At 34.3% G+C, this 19,091-nt stretch overlaps 1 protein-coding gene across 1 annotated transcript in view; it reads right to left on the minus strand.

The window, feature by feature from the left end:
• Positions 1–6,999: 6,999 nt before the first annotated feature.
• Positions 7,000–19,091, minus strand: part of LOC140756998 (uncharacterized) — a 51,205-nt gene continuing 39,113 nt past the window's right edge. Inside the window, exons 4-7 of the mRNA XM_073092548.1 lie at positions 9,608–9,677; positions 9,058–9,135; positions 8,232–8,644; positions 7,000–7,287 (exon numbers count right to left, since the gene is read on the minus strand). Of these exons, the coding sequence (XP_072948649.1) occupies positions 7,115–7,287; positions 8,232–8,644; positions 9,058–9,135; positions 9,608–9,677 (734 nt within the window). The 3' untranslated portion in view covers positions 7,000–7,114. The remainder of the gene's footprint in view (positions 7,288–8,231; positions 8,645–9,057; positions 9,136–9,607; positions 9,678–19,091) is intronic.

Genomic DNA, 19,091 nt, shown 5'->3' on the forward strand with positions numbered 1-19,091 from the left:
TTATTAAATTTAGCAATTAATAACCTTTTGTTATCATTTATACAACAAAATAAGTAACAATAACATTTATACAGCAAAAAACTATTTTTAGAGACCCACATTATCCAGCACCAAAATTTTTCATTTACATTAAATATAACATTGACCTACTAAAAATATAGACACCACATTTCGTGCTAAATTTTTGAAAAAGAAAAATCGAAAAAAAAATAATAATAAATTGTTTAGTTTTGTTTTTAGGCATTCGTTGTTACCCTAAAAATAAAAATAAATTTGAAGCATTGAAATATTTTAAATGTATTTTTTTCATTTTACAGAGTAATCTTTGCAAAATTATGCACACACTATTTTATTTCGTAGATCTTATTCTTTCTCATAAACTTTTATAATCCAAACACGTCATCTATATGTTAGTAGATCAATGTAAAATATATATTACAACAAAATATACATATAAACATTTGATAGAGCAACAATGTGTTTCGATTAAAATAACAATGAATTTATTTTAAAAATAAAACCAAAATAAAATATCCGAATTAAATATAAAAATATTATATGTTCGTCTAGTGTGACATCTAAAAATGGGGTTCACAAAATTGGTTCAATTTCGTTATTGATGTGTGCGTGATATCACCGTGTCTTACGTTTTACTTATATGTGTGTGAGTGCGAATAGTGACTTTTATTTTTTAACAATTTTAAAATCTTCAATCTATACATATAATATCTTTATTTAAATATGTATTCATATATGACAAGTATTAACTTGATTACATACAAAAACAGAATTAAATTTTGATATACATATATACTCATATTTTAAAAAATAAGGTTCTATTCACATTTACAGACATTGTACAACATTTATGATTATGGTACCATTCTGAAGCTCGTTAAGAGATGGCACCACTCTTATCCTGAATCACGCTATCGAAGTTTTCTAAACATCGAAGTTTTCATATATATACGAACTGAGATCAGCGGATATCTCCAAAAGAAAAACAAAAGATTCTTGACGCATGATAAACAGATTTATCTAGTACAAAACAATTCATTCGTTTGGGTTGAGATATTGTTACTAAGTAAATAATAAGCTGCCTACCCACATGTAATAAATTGAAAATGTATTATAAAAACGGACTGGTAAAATAGCCTATGTCCCACCCACAATTTAGACGAATCCAACGACACCTCATATGTTAATCCGTCAAGTCGTTGGGGCTGCAGCGTGACAAAGAATGAGACATACATACATACGCTCGAAAAACATTACCCTCCGCAGTCGGGTAAAATCAGATCTGTACCCTTACCATGAGTTTTCAAAACATCAAACAATTTTACGTTACGTTGACACAATCCATTATTCTGTTCCGTTTGCTTCAGTAGACTGAGTAAACGTAACAATAAGTAAGTGCTAGTCTTTTTGTCTGCCTCACATGTTCGCAAAACAGAGAGACAAAACATAAAGCGCCATTTTGTCAATTTAGACATTTAATGTTACGTTACTGACACTATAGTTCTGAAACAATCCGCTAGGGGCGCTGATTGGAAATTGTATGGGCAAATACGTAAACAAATACCAAAACAGTCATATTTGTCAAAACGTAAGAACTCATGGTAAGGGCAGTACCCTTAAACTGACACATCTGTAGATATGAATAGAAACAAAAACACAAATAAAATAAACCTGAACATAACTGAAAACTCTTAAACTTATTCTAATACTAACCGAACTTATTACAAAAAATACCGATTAAAAAAATAGGAATCCATTAAAAACTAAAATAGTACATTTTTTTCGTTTACTGGCCGGCGAAAATGCTGTGTTCATTCTTAAGGTACTTCATACGATTATACAATTTGAAAATGTATAATTATTTATTAACCGTATAATTATCAACGTGCTTATAACTACAAAAAATATGAATATACTAAAAATATTAACATTTCATACTGAAGTTGAGATGTCAAATATTTCCTTTCGTCAAGTTGCAAATTGAAAATGTCTTTTTATTCAATTACTGTATAATCAACGTGCTTATGCCTAGAAAAATATTAATTCAGATGTCAAATGTATTTGCTTTGGAAATAATAAGTTGCAATTTGAATATGTATGAATTAACGAATTGTATATTTAATCAACGTGCAAGATAATTGCATAAAATATTAAAGTTTCATACTGAAGTTGAGATGTCAAATATATTTGCTTTGAAAATAATAAGTTGTAATGTGAAATTTTATAAACTAACGAATTATATATTATATCAATGTGGTTATAATTGCGTAAAAAATAGAGTACACCCAAATAAAATATTAAAATTTCATACTGAAGTAGAGATGCCAAATGTATTTGCTTTGAAAATAATAAGTTGCAATTTGAAAATGTATAATTGATTAACGAATTGTATATTTAATTACCGTGCTTATAATTAGATAAAAAAATAAGTTTCATAGTGAAGTTAATTTGTCAAATATATTTGCTTTCAAAATAATAAGTTGCAATTTGAAAATGTATAAATTAACGAATTGTATATTTAATAAATGTAGTTACAATTGCACAATTGTTAGAAATATGAATAAACAAAAAATTGAATAACAATTATCTTTTTCTTTTTTAAGCACAAAAAAATATTTGCAAAAAATAATTGTAAGTAGATATAATTGAGATCAAAATTTACAATTTAAAAACAGTGTATGTAGAGAAGGAATCCAATTTGAGATCAATTTTACATAAATTCTTTAAACACTTTAAATTTGTATAATTCCTAAAATTATAACGTTGGCTTATACTACGATTATAATTTCAAAAATACTGGCCCCTATTCACAATATATCTTATAAACTACAAAAATATATTAACTCTAATTCTGTGTATAATTGTTATATTATACTATACTATATAAAATAATACACTGGCCTTATTTAACTAAATATAGATAATAACTAATAAACATTTGAAACAAAACAATGATATAATTATTATTAATAATTGTAATGTATAATCTATAACATAAAGGTAGATACTGACCGAGACCATTCAATTGTAATGTTCGCTCGTAAACGAATATTACATATAAGTCGAGTGTAACATACAACTTGTCATGTTACAACTTCGAACTTTGTAGTAATGTTTAAATTAAGCCAAAAATTACACTTTTTAAATGGAAGCATTAATAGCATACACCTCGTGATGGTGAGTTACTGCCGTATGGACATCTGTAATCAACCCCAGATAAGATTTAAATCCTATCTGAGGTCGGCCACAGACGTATCGCTACCTCTAAAGACTAAGTTGGAGAAAAAACCTTAAATTAATAAGTACAAGTAAAAAATACCAAATATACATAAAAAATAGGAATTTTCCTACACTACTAATATTGCCACGAACGCCCTGTATGGATTTAGCTTCATGTGGAACTTTATTTTTGAGCACGTTTCCATTTCACAAATGATATATCAAATAGACATGCCACATACACATATCATCCTAAAACATATTTAGACATAAAAAACAATAGTTATTTATACACCAATATCATGGCCAATATTGGCCATAGGCTTGGACAAATATTGGCATTACGTTTGAGCACTCCTTTACAATCTAAATTTCTCCTCGCATTATAAAAGGTCAATATTGATCATATGCTTTAACAATTATTTGCCATACATTTGAGCACTCCTTTACAATTTATTTAAAACATTTCTCGCATTATACAAGGCCAATATTGGCGATACGCTTGGACAAATATCGGCCATACCTTTAAGAACTCCTTTACAATTTATTTTAATTTTATCGTATCACACAAATCATGGCGTTTCTACTTGATATGTCTTTTGTGTTTACATATACATATAATTTCATGTAAATAAATCACCACACTTTAGGTACTTTTATATAAGTCATAATTTACATCTAAAATATAATTATAAGGTACATATTTTAAGTTAAAACTACTATTTTCCGCTCACCCTTATAGATCATCATGAATCAGAATATATACAGAACGTATATATTTTGTATACTTAAAATGTATACATTAGTAGATAATTTTCCTTTATACTGTACTAGATCAGATATTTAGTCTTAATCTGTTTTTAAATGGGAACTATCTAGTAGGTCTGAAATTGTTAAGTAGAACATACCTCTTTCAAAAATAAGTCATCATATAAGCTACGTGTCCAATAATTTTATATTAAAAAACTCCTTCGTATTTTTTACCATTTTTGATTCCTAAAATAATGGTGATATTTTTTAATTGACAGGACTTTAAAAATGGAAAAACAGAAATAGATTAACCATTTCTAGCTTATAATATTTATTGAGAGCACTTCCTAAAAACTAAAATAACTTTATCATTACATTTTAACAATAAAATATAATTAATATTTAACACTTAGTACTTCTATACTGGCCTAAGTTTATAATAATGCCACTGAATAAGTGCAATGTAAAATGAGATTACATCTCAAGAAATCTCCTCTCTCTCTGTATCTTATAGTCATAATAGCGTTAGTTTTGTCTTTCAAACATAGATTAGTAAAGATTACTCACTCCTAACAAGAAAGTGTACCCAGTTTTAAGAATTGAAATAGTTGCGTAAAACTTTTGCCACGTCTCCGTGCTAAAATGTCCGTAAAATGTTTGAAATATTTTTTTATTTATTATGTAAATTTCGCAGTATTAGTTGTTTATTCGTAAATTTTCTCTAAAAATGTTTTTATTTGTCAAGATTTCAAAAAAGAACTTACCAATAAGCCGTTTGTGGCTTCATTCAATTTCAAGGCGGCGAAGTATCTTTACTAATCTATGCTTTCAAATTGAATAAATTATTTAGTAATTTTGGGTTTCAATTTGTAATTCCTAATTTTATTAAAATTGTAATTTTGATCACACAAAGTTTAAAAATTGTATCATTGAAATGGACTATAAATGTATTTATATTTTTGCCGCCAACTTCATAATACTTCAATCAATATTGCGTTTTAAAACTTCAAGCACTATTTATTGTGAAATAAAATAGAATTGAATTTATCAAGTAACCAAAAAAATGTTTTTTTATTTAATTTACTTGAAGTAACCTTTATGAATTCGACTACACACAAGTACACATTAGTAATTGGAATGACTATATAAGATGATATGATGATATAAAAAGTTGGTTCCTAGATAATTTCCTGACAAGGTTTTTAACATTGGTATAATCCTGTTTTTGAAACGTTATTCATTCTTTCAACATGAACAGAAAAGAAAACTGTTAGTATGCCACACGAATTTAAACTTATCCGTAAAAACCGTATGCGATCCCTATCTTTGTAAGTACCCTGTATAATTCGGGTATCATTGTATAATTTGTTAAATAAAACTGTTATTTAAAATAAATGGCCAATTAATGTAAATCAATTCCTTCTTGTTATGTGTTTGTGACTTTTACGTATCTCTTTTTATACTAATAGAAAATAACTAATTATTTAATGAGATGTATAATCCAATTTCTACGTATAATTAAAATATCAACTAAACCCTTTATTATTATTTCCTTTGTATTAATCCCCTGTATAATTAATTATTTTAATTGTTCAATGTATAATTATAAGTAAATCAGGATTTCTTGTATATTTTTGTGACCGTTTTTCTTCCTAATTTCATTCAAGTCAGAATTCAATGTGTAATTCATGTTTTAATGTATAATCTGGGATATTTTGCATCTATTAATCTACTAATGTCTTGTCAGATCTGGCGAAAGACCGCCTGCAGAACAATCAGATAGACGGTTAGTGATCGGTGCTTTTTCAAGTCATGTTTTAATGTATAATCTGAGATATATAGTAGAAACTATATATCCTAGATTATACTAATATTCTACTTAATGTCTTCTCATGTGTAGTCCAAGGTTTTTTTCCCTAGTTTACTAAACTCAAAAACCCCTGTATAATACATGTTTAAATGTATAACTTGAATCAGTGTCTCCTCATGCAGTCCAATGTGGTCAGACCTGGCGAATGACCGCCTGTAGAGAGGTCAGATACACGAGTGTTGACCGATATTCTTCCTAATATCATTCAAGTTAGTGTTTTCTGTATAATTCATGTTGTAATGTATAATCTAGGATCTGTAAATTCTAGTTATATTTTTCTGTTTGATGTCTTCTTATATGCAGTTCAAGGTGATCAGATCTTACAAATTACCACCCGTAAAGCGATTAGATAGAAGAGTTGTGACCGCTGTTTTCTACTTAATGTCTTCTCATATGCATCCCAAAGTGGCTAGAACTGGCGAATGGTCGCCAGCAAGGCGGTCAGATAGAAGGTTTGTGACCGCTGTTCTTCCTAGTATTATTGAGGTTAGTATACCCTGTATAATTCATGTTTTAATTTATAATTTGGGATATTTTGTATCTATTACTGTTTTTCTACTCAGTATCTTTTCATATGCAGTCCAAAGTGCTCAGATGTGGCAAATGGAAGACGGTGTGTGACCGATTTTCTTCCTAGTCATCATTAAAGTCCATGTATAATTATCTATGTAATTCATGTAGTAATGTACAATATAATATGTGAAATCATCATCATATTTGTGACTGGTGTGCTTCCCAAAGAAATTAAAATTAGTATTCTCTGTAAAATTCATGTTGCAATGTATAATATAGGGTACATAGTTTTTAATTCTATTCTTCTCCTCAGTTTGTTCTCATATACAGTGTAAGTTGGTAAAATCTAGCAAATGACCGTCTGCAAGGTCAGATAGACGGTTTGTGACCGGTGTTTACTTAGCCATGTCTTAAAATAGTTCTTAGTGTCTTCTCATATGCAGTCCAAGATGGTCAGACCTGGCGAATGACCGCCTACACAGCGGGCAGGTGAACGGTCTATGACCGATGTTCTATATCTCGTCACTAAAACTAGTTTTCTACTTAATGTCTTCTCATATGCAGCCCGAAGTGGTCAGACCTAGCGAATGACCGCCTGCCGCTTTGCAGGCGGTCATTCGCTAGGCCAGATTTTCCGATTTGAGACTCGTGTTCTTCCTAGTATTATTAAAGTTAGTATTCCATGTATAATTCATGTTGTAATGTATAATTTGGGATATTTTGTATCTATTACTATTTGTATTCTCAGTGTCTTCTCATATGCAGTCCTAGATGGTCAGACCTGGCGAATGACCGCCTACACAGCGGGCAGGTGAATGGTCTATGACCGGTGTGCTTCCGAGTGTGACGTGTCAGCTCGTCTGATCGGGCGAATCTCCATTCACAACCTGCCCATCCACAGGGATAGGGTTTCTCTCCTGGAAATAGTTAGAAATATATTTTAATTTATCACCTGTATTTGTGTAGCAAATTTACACATCGAATTTTTTAATTTTAATTTATGACCTGATTCTCAGTTTAGCAAATTTACACATCGAATTTTTTAATTTTAATTTATGACCTGATTCTCAGTTTAGCAAATTTACACATCGAATTTTTTAATTTTAATTTATGACCTGATTCTCAGTTTAGCAAATTTACACATCGAATTTTTTAATTTTAATTTATGACCTGATTCTCAGTTTAGCAAATTTACACATCGAATTTTTTAATTTTAATTTATGACCTGATTCTCAGTTTAGCAAATTTACACATCGAATTTTTTAATTTTAATTTATGACCTGATTCTCAGTTTAGCAAATTTACACATCGAATTTTTTAATTTTAATTTATGACCTGATTCTCAGTTTAGCAAATTTACACATCGAATTTTTTAATTTTAATTTATGACCTGATTCTCAGTTTAGCAAATTTACACATCGAATTTTTTAATTTTAATTTATGACCTGATTCTCAGTTTAGCAAATTTACACATCGAATTTTTTAATTATAATATAGACATAGGAGACGTGCGTGCAGTCCACCTGATGGTAAGTGACTACTGCCGCCCCCGGACATCTGTAATCAACCCCAGATAGGATTAGTCTTACCTGAGTTAGGCCACAGATGCGTTATTACCCCTGAGGACTAAGCTTCAAGGCCTCGGAAAAATACGTCTCTCTTACCACACCCTTCAAACCAGAACACAGGTTTGAAGGTTCTGGTTTGAATTCATTTGTTGGACCAGTTGCAAAGGTAGTAGAACCCTTTGTGGTTCGACTCCGGCGGCACCACCGCCACACCTTCTGCCTAATAACAGCAGTGTTAAGCGCTGCTGTGTTCTGATTTGAACACACACACACACACACACACACACACTTACCCGTATGCGTCCGTTTATGTGCCTTCAAGTGCGAACTCTTCGTATACACCTTATGACAACCGACCACATCGCATTTGTGCAATCTACGCTTATTCTGACCGTCATCAACTTCTAGCTTGTCTGTGGTTTTCTTGTCTATGGCTGTGACTTTGTCTATGGCTTTGACGTCTGTCACTTGGGTGACAGCGCGGGCTGTCATCTTGCGTTGTGTCAACTGACATAAGGAGCCGGTTAGCGCGTTCTGTAGTGCTGTGTTGAGGAGAAAGTTTTTTATCTCGATGTCCGTTGTCATTGGTTTTATTGGGGGTAGGAAGGGGAAAGTCTGGGGTAGGAAGGGCGGTTTCGATAGCTCTAGCGTTGGGATCGGGTGGGGAGTATGTTGGTTTCGTGTGTCCGTTGTTGGGGGTTTCAGTCTGAAAAAATGTAAAAAATATAATTATGTGTTACAAAATTTTTGTTATTTTTTTTATTTTATTCCACATAAGTTTTAGAACATTGTTTTTTACCTCTCAGATGTGCAGATTTCCTCACGACGTTTTAAGCAAGTGATAAATAATTTCTAATACTCTAATTTTTCAAAGTTATGTGCAACTTTTAAAAATAAGAGGTGCCTGCGTGCCTGGGATTTGAACCTCCAACCCCTCGATCAAGAGGCCGAGTTTCTTAACCACTAGGCTATCACTAGTTAATTTCTAATCGCACGTAACTTTTTTTTAAACTTCAGGCCCCTCGATCTAGAGATCGTGTTTGAACCACTGCTATCACTGATTTTATATTTACACATACTATGTTTAGGCTGGAAGATATTTAAGAAGGTATTACTTACTTGTTTGTATGATGTTTCGCCTTTCTAGCGCTTCGGAGGTCCGGTCCCACTTTGATTTTGGGCACTTGGTGACTGGACCTGTAAAATTTTATACAATAATCAATCAGTATATTGTAGGTACTGTGTACAAGCAAGAATAAGGGTCGAAGTGAGCCGTAGTTTGTAGGTACATCGTAACATGGATTATTTCTGTATTTTTAGAAGTATCAGACGAGAATGCAGTCCACCTGATGATTAGGTGGCTACTGCCGCCCATGGATAGAACATCAATCCCAGATAAGACTAAGTTGCTATTCGAAGTCGGCGTCAGATGCGTCGCTACCCCTGAGGACTATGTTGGAACGCTTCGGAAAAATATGTCTTCCATACCACAATCTTCAAAGCAGATCACAGCAGCGTTTAACACTGCTGTTATAACAGAAGCAGGTGTAGCGGTGGTGCCGCCAGAGTCCATCCACAGAGGGTTCTACCACGTTTAAAGGACTTTCGTCTTTTTTCATTTGCGAGAATTGAAATTGAAATTGAATTGAAAATATGTAAAGAAACTCACTCGAATACCAGCTGTGTTGATGTAGATTCCTCCAGTTTTATTGATTTTGACGAAGTCGGAGTGATGGAACCTGAAACGAGGATATCACAATAGATTAATAAGTAGTTCCTATGTTACTCGCAATGCACAGTGGCTTTGACATTCGGTCTTTCAAGCCTGGGGTCCGAAGTCACCACAAGTATCTATTACGGTTCAATAGAAAAGGCGGAAAAACGAATACTTCGGCGTTTTTCGCTTTCTTGTATTACTACTCTCATTTATCAAACTTTTATTAGCTTGACCTGTATGTATGTATGTATGTATGTGTGTATGTAACGGAATCTTTGAACTCGATTTTTACCCACTTTGAACGGTCCGATTAATTTAAAATTTTGAACACCTATGAAGAACCGATGACAATACACGATTTTAATAATTTTATCCATTTCACTTCATTAGGATAATCAGGAATCAGGATTAAAGATTTTCCTTGTGCGATTTTATTATTATATTCATCGTTCGATTGCAAGGTTTTTAGTTTTTAAACTATACTTATTTTTAGTATTCGCTGTTATAGCGGCCTCTGTTATGCATACTGTGTAAAAATTTCAAGTGTCTATATCTGCTGTGACAGATGGACAGACAGTAGAGGCTTAGTAATAGAGTTTCGTTTTTACCCTTTTGCCACTGAATCCTACAAATGTGTATCGAAACAACCACAAGATTAATACCACCTTTTATGTCCCTTTACCAAAGATGTAAACACATTCAAAGTTAACCATTTTAGGCTTCGAGTCTAATACTGGCATATTCGTGATTTCTTAACGCTAAACTAACTGAAATTGAATGTGAACGGAGCCTAAAGGATACATCAGATATCTACGCAGGCTAATTTGACTACACATATATAGCTTGTTCTAAAATTGTGAATCAAATAATGTGATATTCTTGTAAAATTTACTAATAATAATATTATTTTATGTGGCAGTGGTACATCCGAAGAACCCCAAGATCCGTATAGTCCGCGCCAATCTGCTAGTTCGCTCTGAATATAGAACGGAGCCTAAAGGATACATCAGATATCTACGCAGGCTAATTTGACTACACATATACAGCGTGTTCTAAAATTGTAAATCAAATAATTCTTGTAAAATATACCAATAATAATAATAATTTATGTGGCAGTGGTATATCTGAACCCCAAGATTCGTATAGTCCGCGCCAATCTGCTAGTCCGCTCTGAATATAGAATGGAGCCTAAAGGATACATCAGATATCTACGCAGGCTAATTTGACTACACATATACAGCGTGTTCTAAAATTGTAAATCAAATAATGTGATATTCTTGTAGATTTACTAATAATAATAATAATTTATGTGGCAGTGGTATATCTGAACCCCAAGATCCGTAAAGTCCGCGCCAATCTGCTAGTCCGCTCTGAATATAGAACGCAGCCGAAAGGATACATCAGATATCTACGCAGGCTAATTTGACTACACATATACAGCGTGTTCTAAAATTGTGAATCAAATAAATATCACATTTTTTTGTAAAATATACCAATAATAATAATAATTTATGTGGCAGTGGTATATCTGAACCCCAAGATTCGTATAGTCCGCGCCAATCTGCTAGTCCGCTCTGAATATAGAACGGAGCCTAAAGGATACATCAGATATCTACGCAGGCTAATTTGACTACACATATACAGCGTGTTCTAAAATTGTGAATCAAATAAATATCACATTTTTTTGTAAAATATACCAATAATAATAATAATTTATGTGGCAGTGGTATATCTGAACCCCAAGATTCGTATAGTCCGCGCCAATCTGCTAGTCCGCTCTGAATATAGAACGGAGCCTAAAGGATACATCAGATATCTACGCAGGCTAATTTGACTACACATACACAGCGTGTTCTAAAATTGTGAATGAAATAATGATAATAAATTCTATTCATTCAACTTTCAACGAAATTTTCATTAATTTTTTACTAGCTTTTACCCGCGACTTTGCACGCATTCAGAGGATTTATCTATCCGTCGGGAAAGGTACTTTTTTCGAGAAATAAGTTATCCTATGTTCTTATCTGAATCCCAAAAATGTGATGATTTTATGACAATGGGTTATATATCCGATTTATATTAAGTACATATTTAAGGCTTGAAAGCGTTCCAAACACAAAAAAACCCGCATTCGCATTTATAATATTAGTTACGATTTTTAGCATTTGCTATCATAGCTATAGAAATATATGAATTCTGTAAAATTTCAAGTGTTCATCTTTATAAACGAGAATCACTAAATAACTAAACGCTTTGACACACTATGATTCCCTGTGTCGTGGATGCCATGGACACACACATAGACAAATACACAAACACCCAGACTAAGATACAGAAATTATTCATCATTCAGATATCTGTCTGGCCGGGGATCGAACCCGGGACCTTTTGCGCGTCAACCGGTATGGTGACCGCTCCGCCACGCGGGTCATCAAATTACCCTAATACTATTTTCAGTAATTAATTTTATTACAGGCCTTAGGGGCAGAATTACGTAGGTAACAAATATCCACGGGCAGAAATTATCACAACACCTTCAATTAAAATTACACTTCTATATCAAATATTGATATTTTTGGGACACCCTGTATACAAGCTACCGTGTACAGCATTTGCAAACAGAATTTCGTCTAAGCCGCACCGAGATCTCTAACGATAGCGGCTGTGCACTAATTTGACACGGCGTTCTCAAGTCACCGATGCATACCATTGTTAGCGACGGCATTTTTGGAACACCCTGTGTCACGTCTCGAGGGGTATTTTGGTAAAGAATGTTCTCCTGTTTTTTCCTATTAAGGCGCTTTTGCCTGGATAGAGGTAGTATTTCGCTAGTGTCAGTAGGACAGGTGGACCAATATGGTTCGAACTACTGTTTAATATTGAGTACGCGCACACATATACACGGAAAGTGAGAGAGAGAGAGAGAGAGAGAGCGAGAGACAGAGAGACTCACTTACTTACACAGACGCACACACACACACATACACACATATACATATGCACGAACGCAGGCAATGAATGCGCACACACATAAACACACGCACATTTATATACACTGACACCTTCACCCACTCACACTCTCTACCCGTCTCACACACACACACACACAAAACACACCAGCTAAATTTTTTATACCCGGGACCATAGATTAGTAAAGATTACTCACCCCTAACAAGAAAATGTACCCAGTTTTAAGAATTGAAATAGTTGCGTAAAAAAGTTTTGCCACGTCTCCGTGCTAAAATGTCCCTAAAATATTTGAAACAATTATTTATTTATTACGTAAATTACGCAGTATTAGTTATTTATTCGTAAATTTTCCCTACAAATGTTTTTATTTGTCAAGAATTCAAAAAAAGAACTTACTAAAATAAGCCGTTTGTGGCTTCATTCAATTTCAAGGCGGCGAAGTATCTTTACTAATCTATGCCCGGGACTCGAACCCGGAACACTGCGTAACATCGAATCAACGTACCGTCCGTTCAATCTAGACAAGATCACCAACAACTACATCTGTGCACTAATTGACCAGTGTGTAGTCACGACACGACACAAAACCAGTTTAGATAGTGTCATGGGCCTTAGACGATGCGTGGGAAACCGATTTAATATATTGGGACCTAGATAGTTTCAAATTTGGCAATTTGAATTTAAACTATTACACACAAAAAGCAGTGATAGCCTAGTGGTTCAGAAACTCGGCCTCTCGATCGAGGGGTCCGAGGTTCAAATCCCAGGCACGCACCTCTGATTTTTCAAAGTTAAGTGCGTATTACAAATTAATTATCACTTGCTGAAATGGTGAAGGAAAACATCGTGAGGAAACCTGCACGCCTGAAAGATTTTATAAAAAAATCTCGAAGGTATGTGAAGTCTACCAATACGCACTTGTCCAGCGCGGTGGACTATGGCCTAATCCTTCTCATTCTGAGAGGCGACCCGTGCCCAGCAGTAGGACAATAATGGGTTGATGATGATGATGATGACTCGCACATAATTTAATAGAAGGTGGTAGAAACCTTTTGTGGTTCAACTCCGGCACCACCACCGCCACACCTATTTCTACCTAATAACAGCAGTGTTCCGTTTTAAAGGGTGTGGTAAGGGAGACATACTTTTCCGAGGCGTTCCAGCTTAGTCCTCAGGTGTAACGGCGCATCTGTGGCCGACCTCAGGTAGGAATAACTAATCCTCTCTGGGGTTGATTTGAGATGTCCATGGGCGGCAGTAGCCACTTACCATCAGGTGGACTGCATGCTCGTCTGCTACTCCTATACTATAAAAAAATGTTTGATAAAGGGTAACATCAGGAGAGGTGATCATGCCTGAGGAGTACCGTGCTCCGACAGTCTCAGTTCGGAGCTTGTATGTATACAGCATAGATAAGTAAAGATTACTCACTCCTAACAAGAAAATGTACCCAGTTTTGAGAATTGAAACAGTTGCGTAAAAAAATTTTGCCACGTCTCCGTGCTAAAATGTCCCTAAAATATTTGAAATTATTATTATAAATTATTTAATTATCATGAAAATTACGCAGTATTAGTTATTTATTCTTAAATTTTCTCTAAAAATGTTTTTATCTGTCAAGAATTCAAAAAAAGAACTTACTATAATAAGCCATTTGCGGCTTCATTCAATTTCAAGGCGGCGAAGTATCTTTACTAATCTATGGTATACAGGGTGAATTTTTCAAATGCGCCTTCAGGGCCAAATCCGGAACTATAAGAATTAGCGAAAAATGCTGAAAGGAGTTACGAGGCCGATTTTGATAAAAACTAAAACTACGTCGTTGCATTTTTTTAAATCTATTTCCCTAACCCGGAATCGAACGAGTGTCACTTATAAGTACCTATCAAATTCTGGTAATGATGTATGAAGAAGTGGAAATCCTTACTAATATTATAATACCGAAAGTAGCTTTGTCTGTCTGTCTGTCTGTCTGGTTGTCTCTTCTTCATGCCTAAACCACTGAACCGATTTTAATGAAATTTTGTACAAAGATAGTCTGAGACCCGCGAAAGGACATAGGATAGTTTTATGTATGTTAGTATGTCATATTATTTTCTTTTAAACGCGGGCGAAGCCGCGGGAAAAAATTAGTCACGATATATGACAAACTAGAGGAAAATGCTAATTTTGAAGAAAATACATATTTATTTTAAGATACTAATATAATCCAGACAGATAGATTTTATTTATATATACATAGAGAATAGATTTACATACAGACAAACATATATCTTCCTTTCTAATTGCGACAGCTCAGTATTAAATGGAGAATAACATAATCCGTTAATTACTATTTATTGGTTATCCGGAGTTTATTTATGGTGTAATTAAGATGTTTATGTGTGCGTGACGGTGACAGCTTAGTGGTGGCTCATCGGGTTATATTATTGGAGGTCCGGGGTTCGAAGTTTTTGAAGTTATGTTGGCTGAAAGCAATTATATTGTGTTCCATTACTGGCCATGATTTATTACAAATCGTATAAAGTTTAAAGGAAAACAAATATGTAGCCAAGTGTGAATCGGGCTTACGCTAAGTCATTGTAAGTGAGTAAAAAAAACATTTTTGTAAATATATAACCTAAACAATAATATTGTATTACTACGGAAACCGACTCTTACTTGGCCGAAAAAAAAACAAAAAATGATCAAATAAAGTCTCCATCTATACAGGGTGATTTTTTTAAATACCGTTGAAACTTTGAAAGCGTGAGAGATTTTTCTTTTTGTAAATACAGAACATAAATAATCATATTGTATTGTTACGGACTCCGTCTCGTATTGGACCGAAAATAAAAAAAAAGAAATAAAAATATTTTTTTTTTTCAAATAAAATCCCCATATACCATATATACCATACATACACACCATATATACCACCACACATACCATATATACCATACACACATATATGAACTTATAAAATTAGCAAACAATATCAAATCACACACACACACACACACGCACACACACAAAATCAATACATAATAATAAATGCAACATACAAAACCGCTCTATACAATATTGTAGTATTTAGCATAGAGACATGTCCGGGGATAAATCCGAAGATTGCGGGCAATCGATGTCCGTGTGAGATACGGCGCGCGTAAGCTATAAAACATTGTAAGGTACATCTAGAAAATCTAGAGATGCTATAAGATTGGATACAGTGAAAGCGCAATTACTAAAGATAAACTTATATTATAAAAATAGTATAAAAAACATTAAAAAAAATATATAGTATGAAAACCCTTTACATTAAATATTTTTGTAAATTTGAGAAATAAATGTCGTACAGTATGTTTTTACAAACTTAAAAAAAATACTAAACCAAAAATTAATTTTCCTTAATTTTTTACACTCTTTTGCAGTCATAAACTCGCCTTCAACCGCTTTCACACTTCTCTACAACTTGTAACATTTAAAAAAAGCATTTAAAAAAATGCTAATGCAAAAAAACATCCTGTATAGTATCTTATTCCGCTTTGGAGCACCCTGTAAAGTCTCTAGTACTCGTAATAAGCACAAAATGTCCCAATAATACATTATTATGATATTAAACAACACTACGCCACTATTTAGTATGAACATGTCGGAACATAAATTCGACGATCGGAGCCAATCGATGTCCGTGTAAGATATAGAGTTTGTAAGCGATAAAATATTGAAGCGACAGAGCGATAGATATCTGGATTAGGTTAGGATCGGTTACAGTAAACGCGAGGAGATAGCGATGCTAAAAGGGATCGCCGGGCTAGGTCATCGTGCCCGGGGAGCGGCCGTGCTCCGACAGTCTCAGTTCGGAACTTGTATATATGCCAGATATTTAGAAAACTTCGATAGCGTGATTCAGAATACTTGTGGCGCCATCTCTTGTCGAGTAGCGGGAGGTCGCCACACTATGATGTGAAATTAATAATCACTTGCTTAAACAGCGAAGCAAAATCAAAAAGAGTGAGTCCTTTAAAAAATGTTTTCAAATGTATATGAAGTCTACCATTGTATTTGGGCAGCGCAGTGGACTATCGCTTGAACCTCTCTCACTTCGAGAGACCCATATCCAGCAATGGGACAGTAACGGATTGACGACGATGTTAAGTGTCAATTACCGCCCATTGACTCCTTTAAAAATTAAAAAAAAATACAGACACTTATATTGAAACACGTTACGAGAGCGCTAAAAACAGCGCATCCTTTAGATATATGTAGAACCCTTGTTTTATATGCACTTACAGATATCCATGGACGACAGTGACTCCTCACCATCCAGTAGACAAAGTCTACTACTACTTAGGTATCTCTTTATATATATATTTCTTATGTGCGTGTGTATGTCACTGAACTCCTCCTAAACGACTGGACTGATTTTGATGAAAGTTGTTGTGTGTGTTCAAGGGGACTTGAGAATGGTTTAGATTCACAATTTAGTCCATGGGAAAAGGTTTTTTTTAATTAATTTTTAATTCGTAAGTAGTTATAGAATCGGAAACTATGCATTTGATCAAGTGATGATCTTTAGCAAAGTTGTTGTCCAAGAGCCCACGAGGGTTTGGGAGTTGGTAAGACCAATTTTCGACAGATGGCACCACTGTCATTCCAATGCAGGTACAAATTTTCCGTTTTATGTATGTCATATTATTTCTAAAATGCGGGCGAAGCCGCGGGCACCACTAGTAACCTTATAAAATTTTAAAAATGAATCATAGTGTGGGTTATCTGTATAAGTATTAAATTTTTTGAAGATAGCAAGTATATAGCTTTCAGTGTACTGTAGCACAGCCCTAACGAGTGTAAGTGTGGCGCAACAGCGACTACCGAATGTATAAATCGAGTTGCAATTGTAGAGAGTAAAGTGTGAGAATAAACTTATTTGTGTGGTCCAAGTGTAAGTGGTACCGAGCGGTCCAGGTGTTTTGAATGCAGAACCCTTCGTGATTCGACTCCGGCGGCACCACCGCCACACCTATTTCTGATATAACAGCAGTGTTAAGCGCTGCTGTGTTCTAGTTTGAAGAGTGTAGTAAGGGAGACATACTTTTCCAGTCATTCTAGCTTAGTCCTAAGAGGTAGCGGAGCAATAGTGGCCGACCTCAGGTAGGAGTTTAATCTTATCTGGGGTTGATTACAGATGTCCATGTGGACTGTATGACCGTTTGCTACTCCCACAATTTAGACGAATCGGACACATCATGTGTTAAAATCCGTCAAACCGGTTGGACTGCATGGAGTACAAAAAAAAGTACATTACCCCGGAAAACACAACCTGAAATTTCTACTCTCTACTTTCAGAAGTCATTTCTAGCAGCAGATTAAACCCCGCTTCCGCTATCTCTTTTGACTTAGACCAAACACCGTCTAATCAGTAGAACAATCGTCGTGTTCGGTTATCTCCAGTATCGTATGGCCGTACGGTGATAGTATTATATTAATGGACCGGAGCATAATGATAATGGAGTAGGAACTAATGGAGCGACGTAGAAAGTTCTCAGGGCGGTTTTCACTAGGCAGTTTTTAATAAGCTTTAATAAATAAAAACAAGCATTTATAGACTTAGTAAATGGGAGGAAATTCACAATTGGTTTCTATATTTTTTGTTTGTCACTTGACTCCACCAGGCACGGCCCCAGGGATAGTCACAGGGGTCATGACCAAATATCGTCCCAAAACCGTCGAGTCCGACTCGCACTAGGTCCATTTTATCGTGAGGTAACCCAGCATAGATTCCTCTCTGCCGCGGAGGTAACGGGGACGATATGCCGGACTTTATTATAAATACTAGAATATAAATTTAAAACGTGTTAGAAAAAGGGGTCTAATTTAACCAAATTTCGTCTGGGAACAAGTTACTAAAATTTATCATCGCGCTCAATAGATGGCGATAGTGTCTAACGAAACGAGTATTGTACGCCTTTTAAGCAGAACTATGTGACAATGGAAATTATTCCAAACTATACTATGGCATATAAATAAAAAAAATGTTAAGGGTGAACAACCCTTATCACTTACGGGTTTGAAAAATAGAATATTTGAAACTGCGATGGAAGCGAATCCAATGTGAAACATTCCAAAATCAACAACTACTTACGAATTAAAAGTTAATTAAAAAAACCTTTTCCCACGGACTAAATTGTGAATCTAAACCATGCTCAAGTCCCCTTGAACACACACAACAAATTTCATGAGACTCAGTCCAGACGTTTAGGAGGAGTTCAGTGACATACACACGCACATAAGAAATATATATATAAAGATTGTTTAAAAATAATTATTAAATTCGGAAATCATGACACTAAAATTTATCATCACTCCAATAGATGGCGATAGTGTCTTACGAAACGAGCATTGTCCGCCTTTTAAGCAGAACTATGCGACAATGGAAATTATTCCAAACTATACTATGATTAAAGCCTTTGTTACCGTCAGAATA

The sequence above is a fragment of the Epargyreus clarus genome, unplaced genomic scaffold, assembly GCF_041222505.1.
Source record: "Epargyreus clarus isolate Ecla_fem2 unplaced genomic scaffold, WU_Ecla_fem_2.2 ptg000036l, whole genome shotgun sequence".
Taxonomy (NCBI): domain Eukaryota; kingdom Metazoa; phylum Arthropoda; class Insecta; order Lepidoptera; family Hesperiidae; genus Epargyreus; species Epargyreus clarus.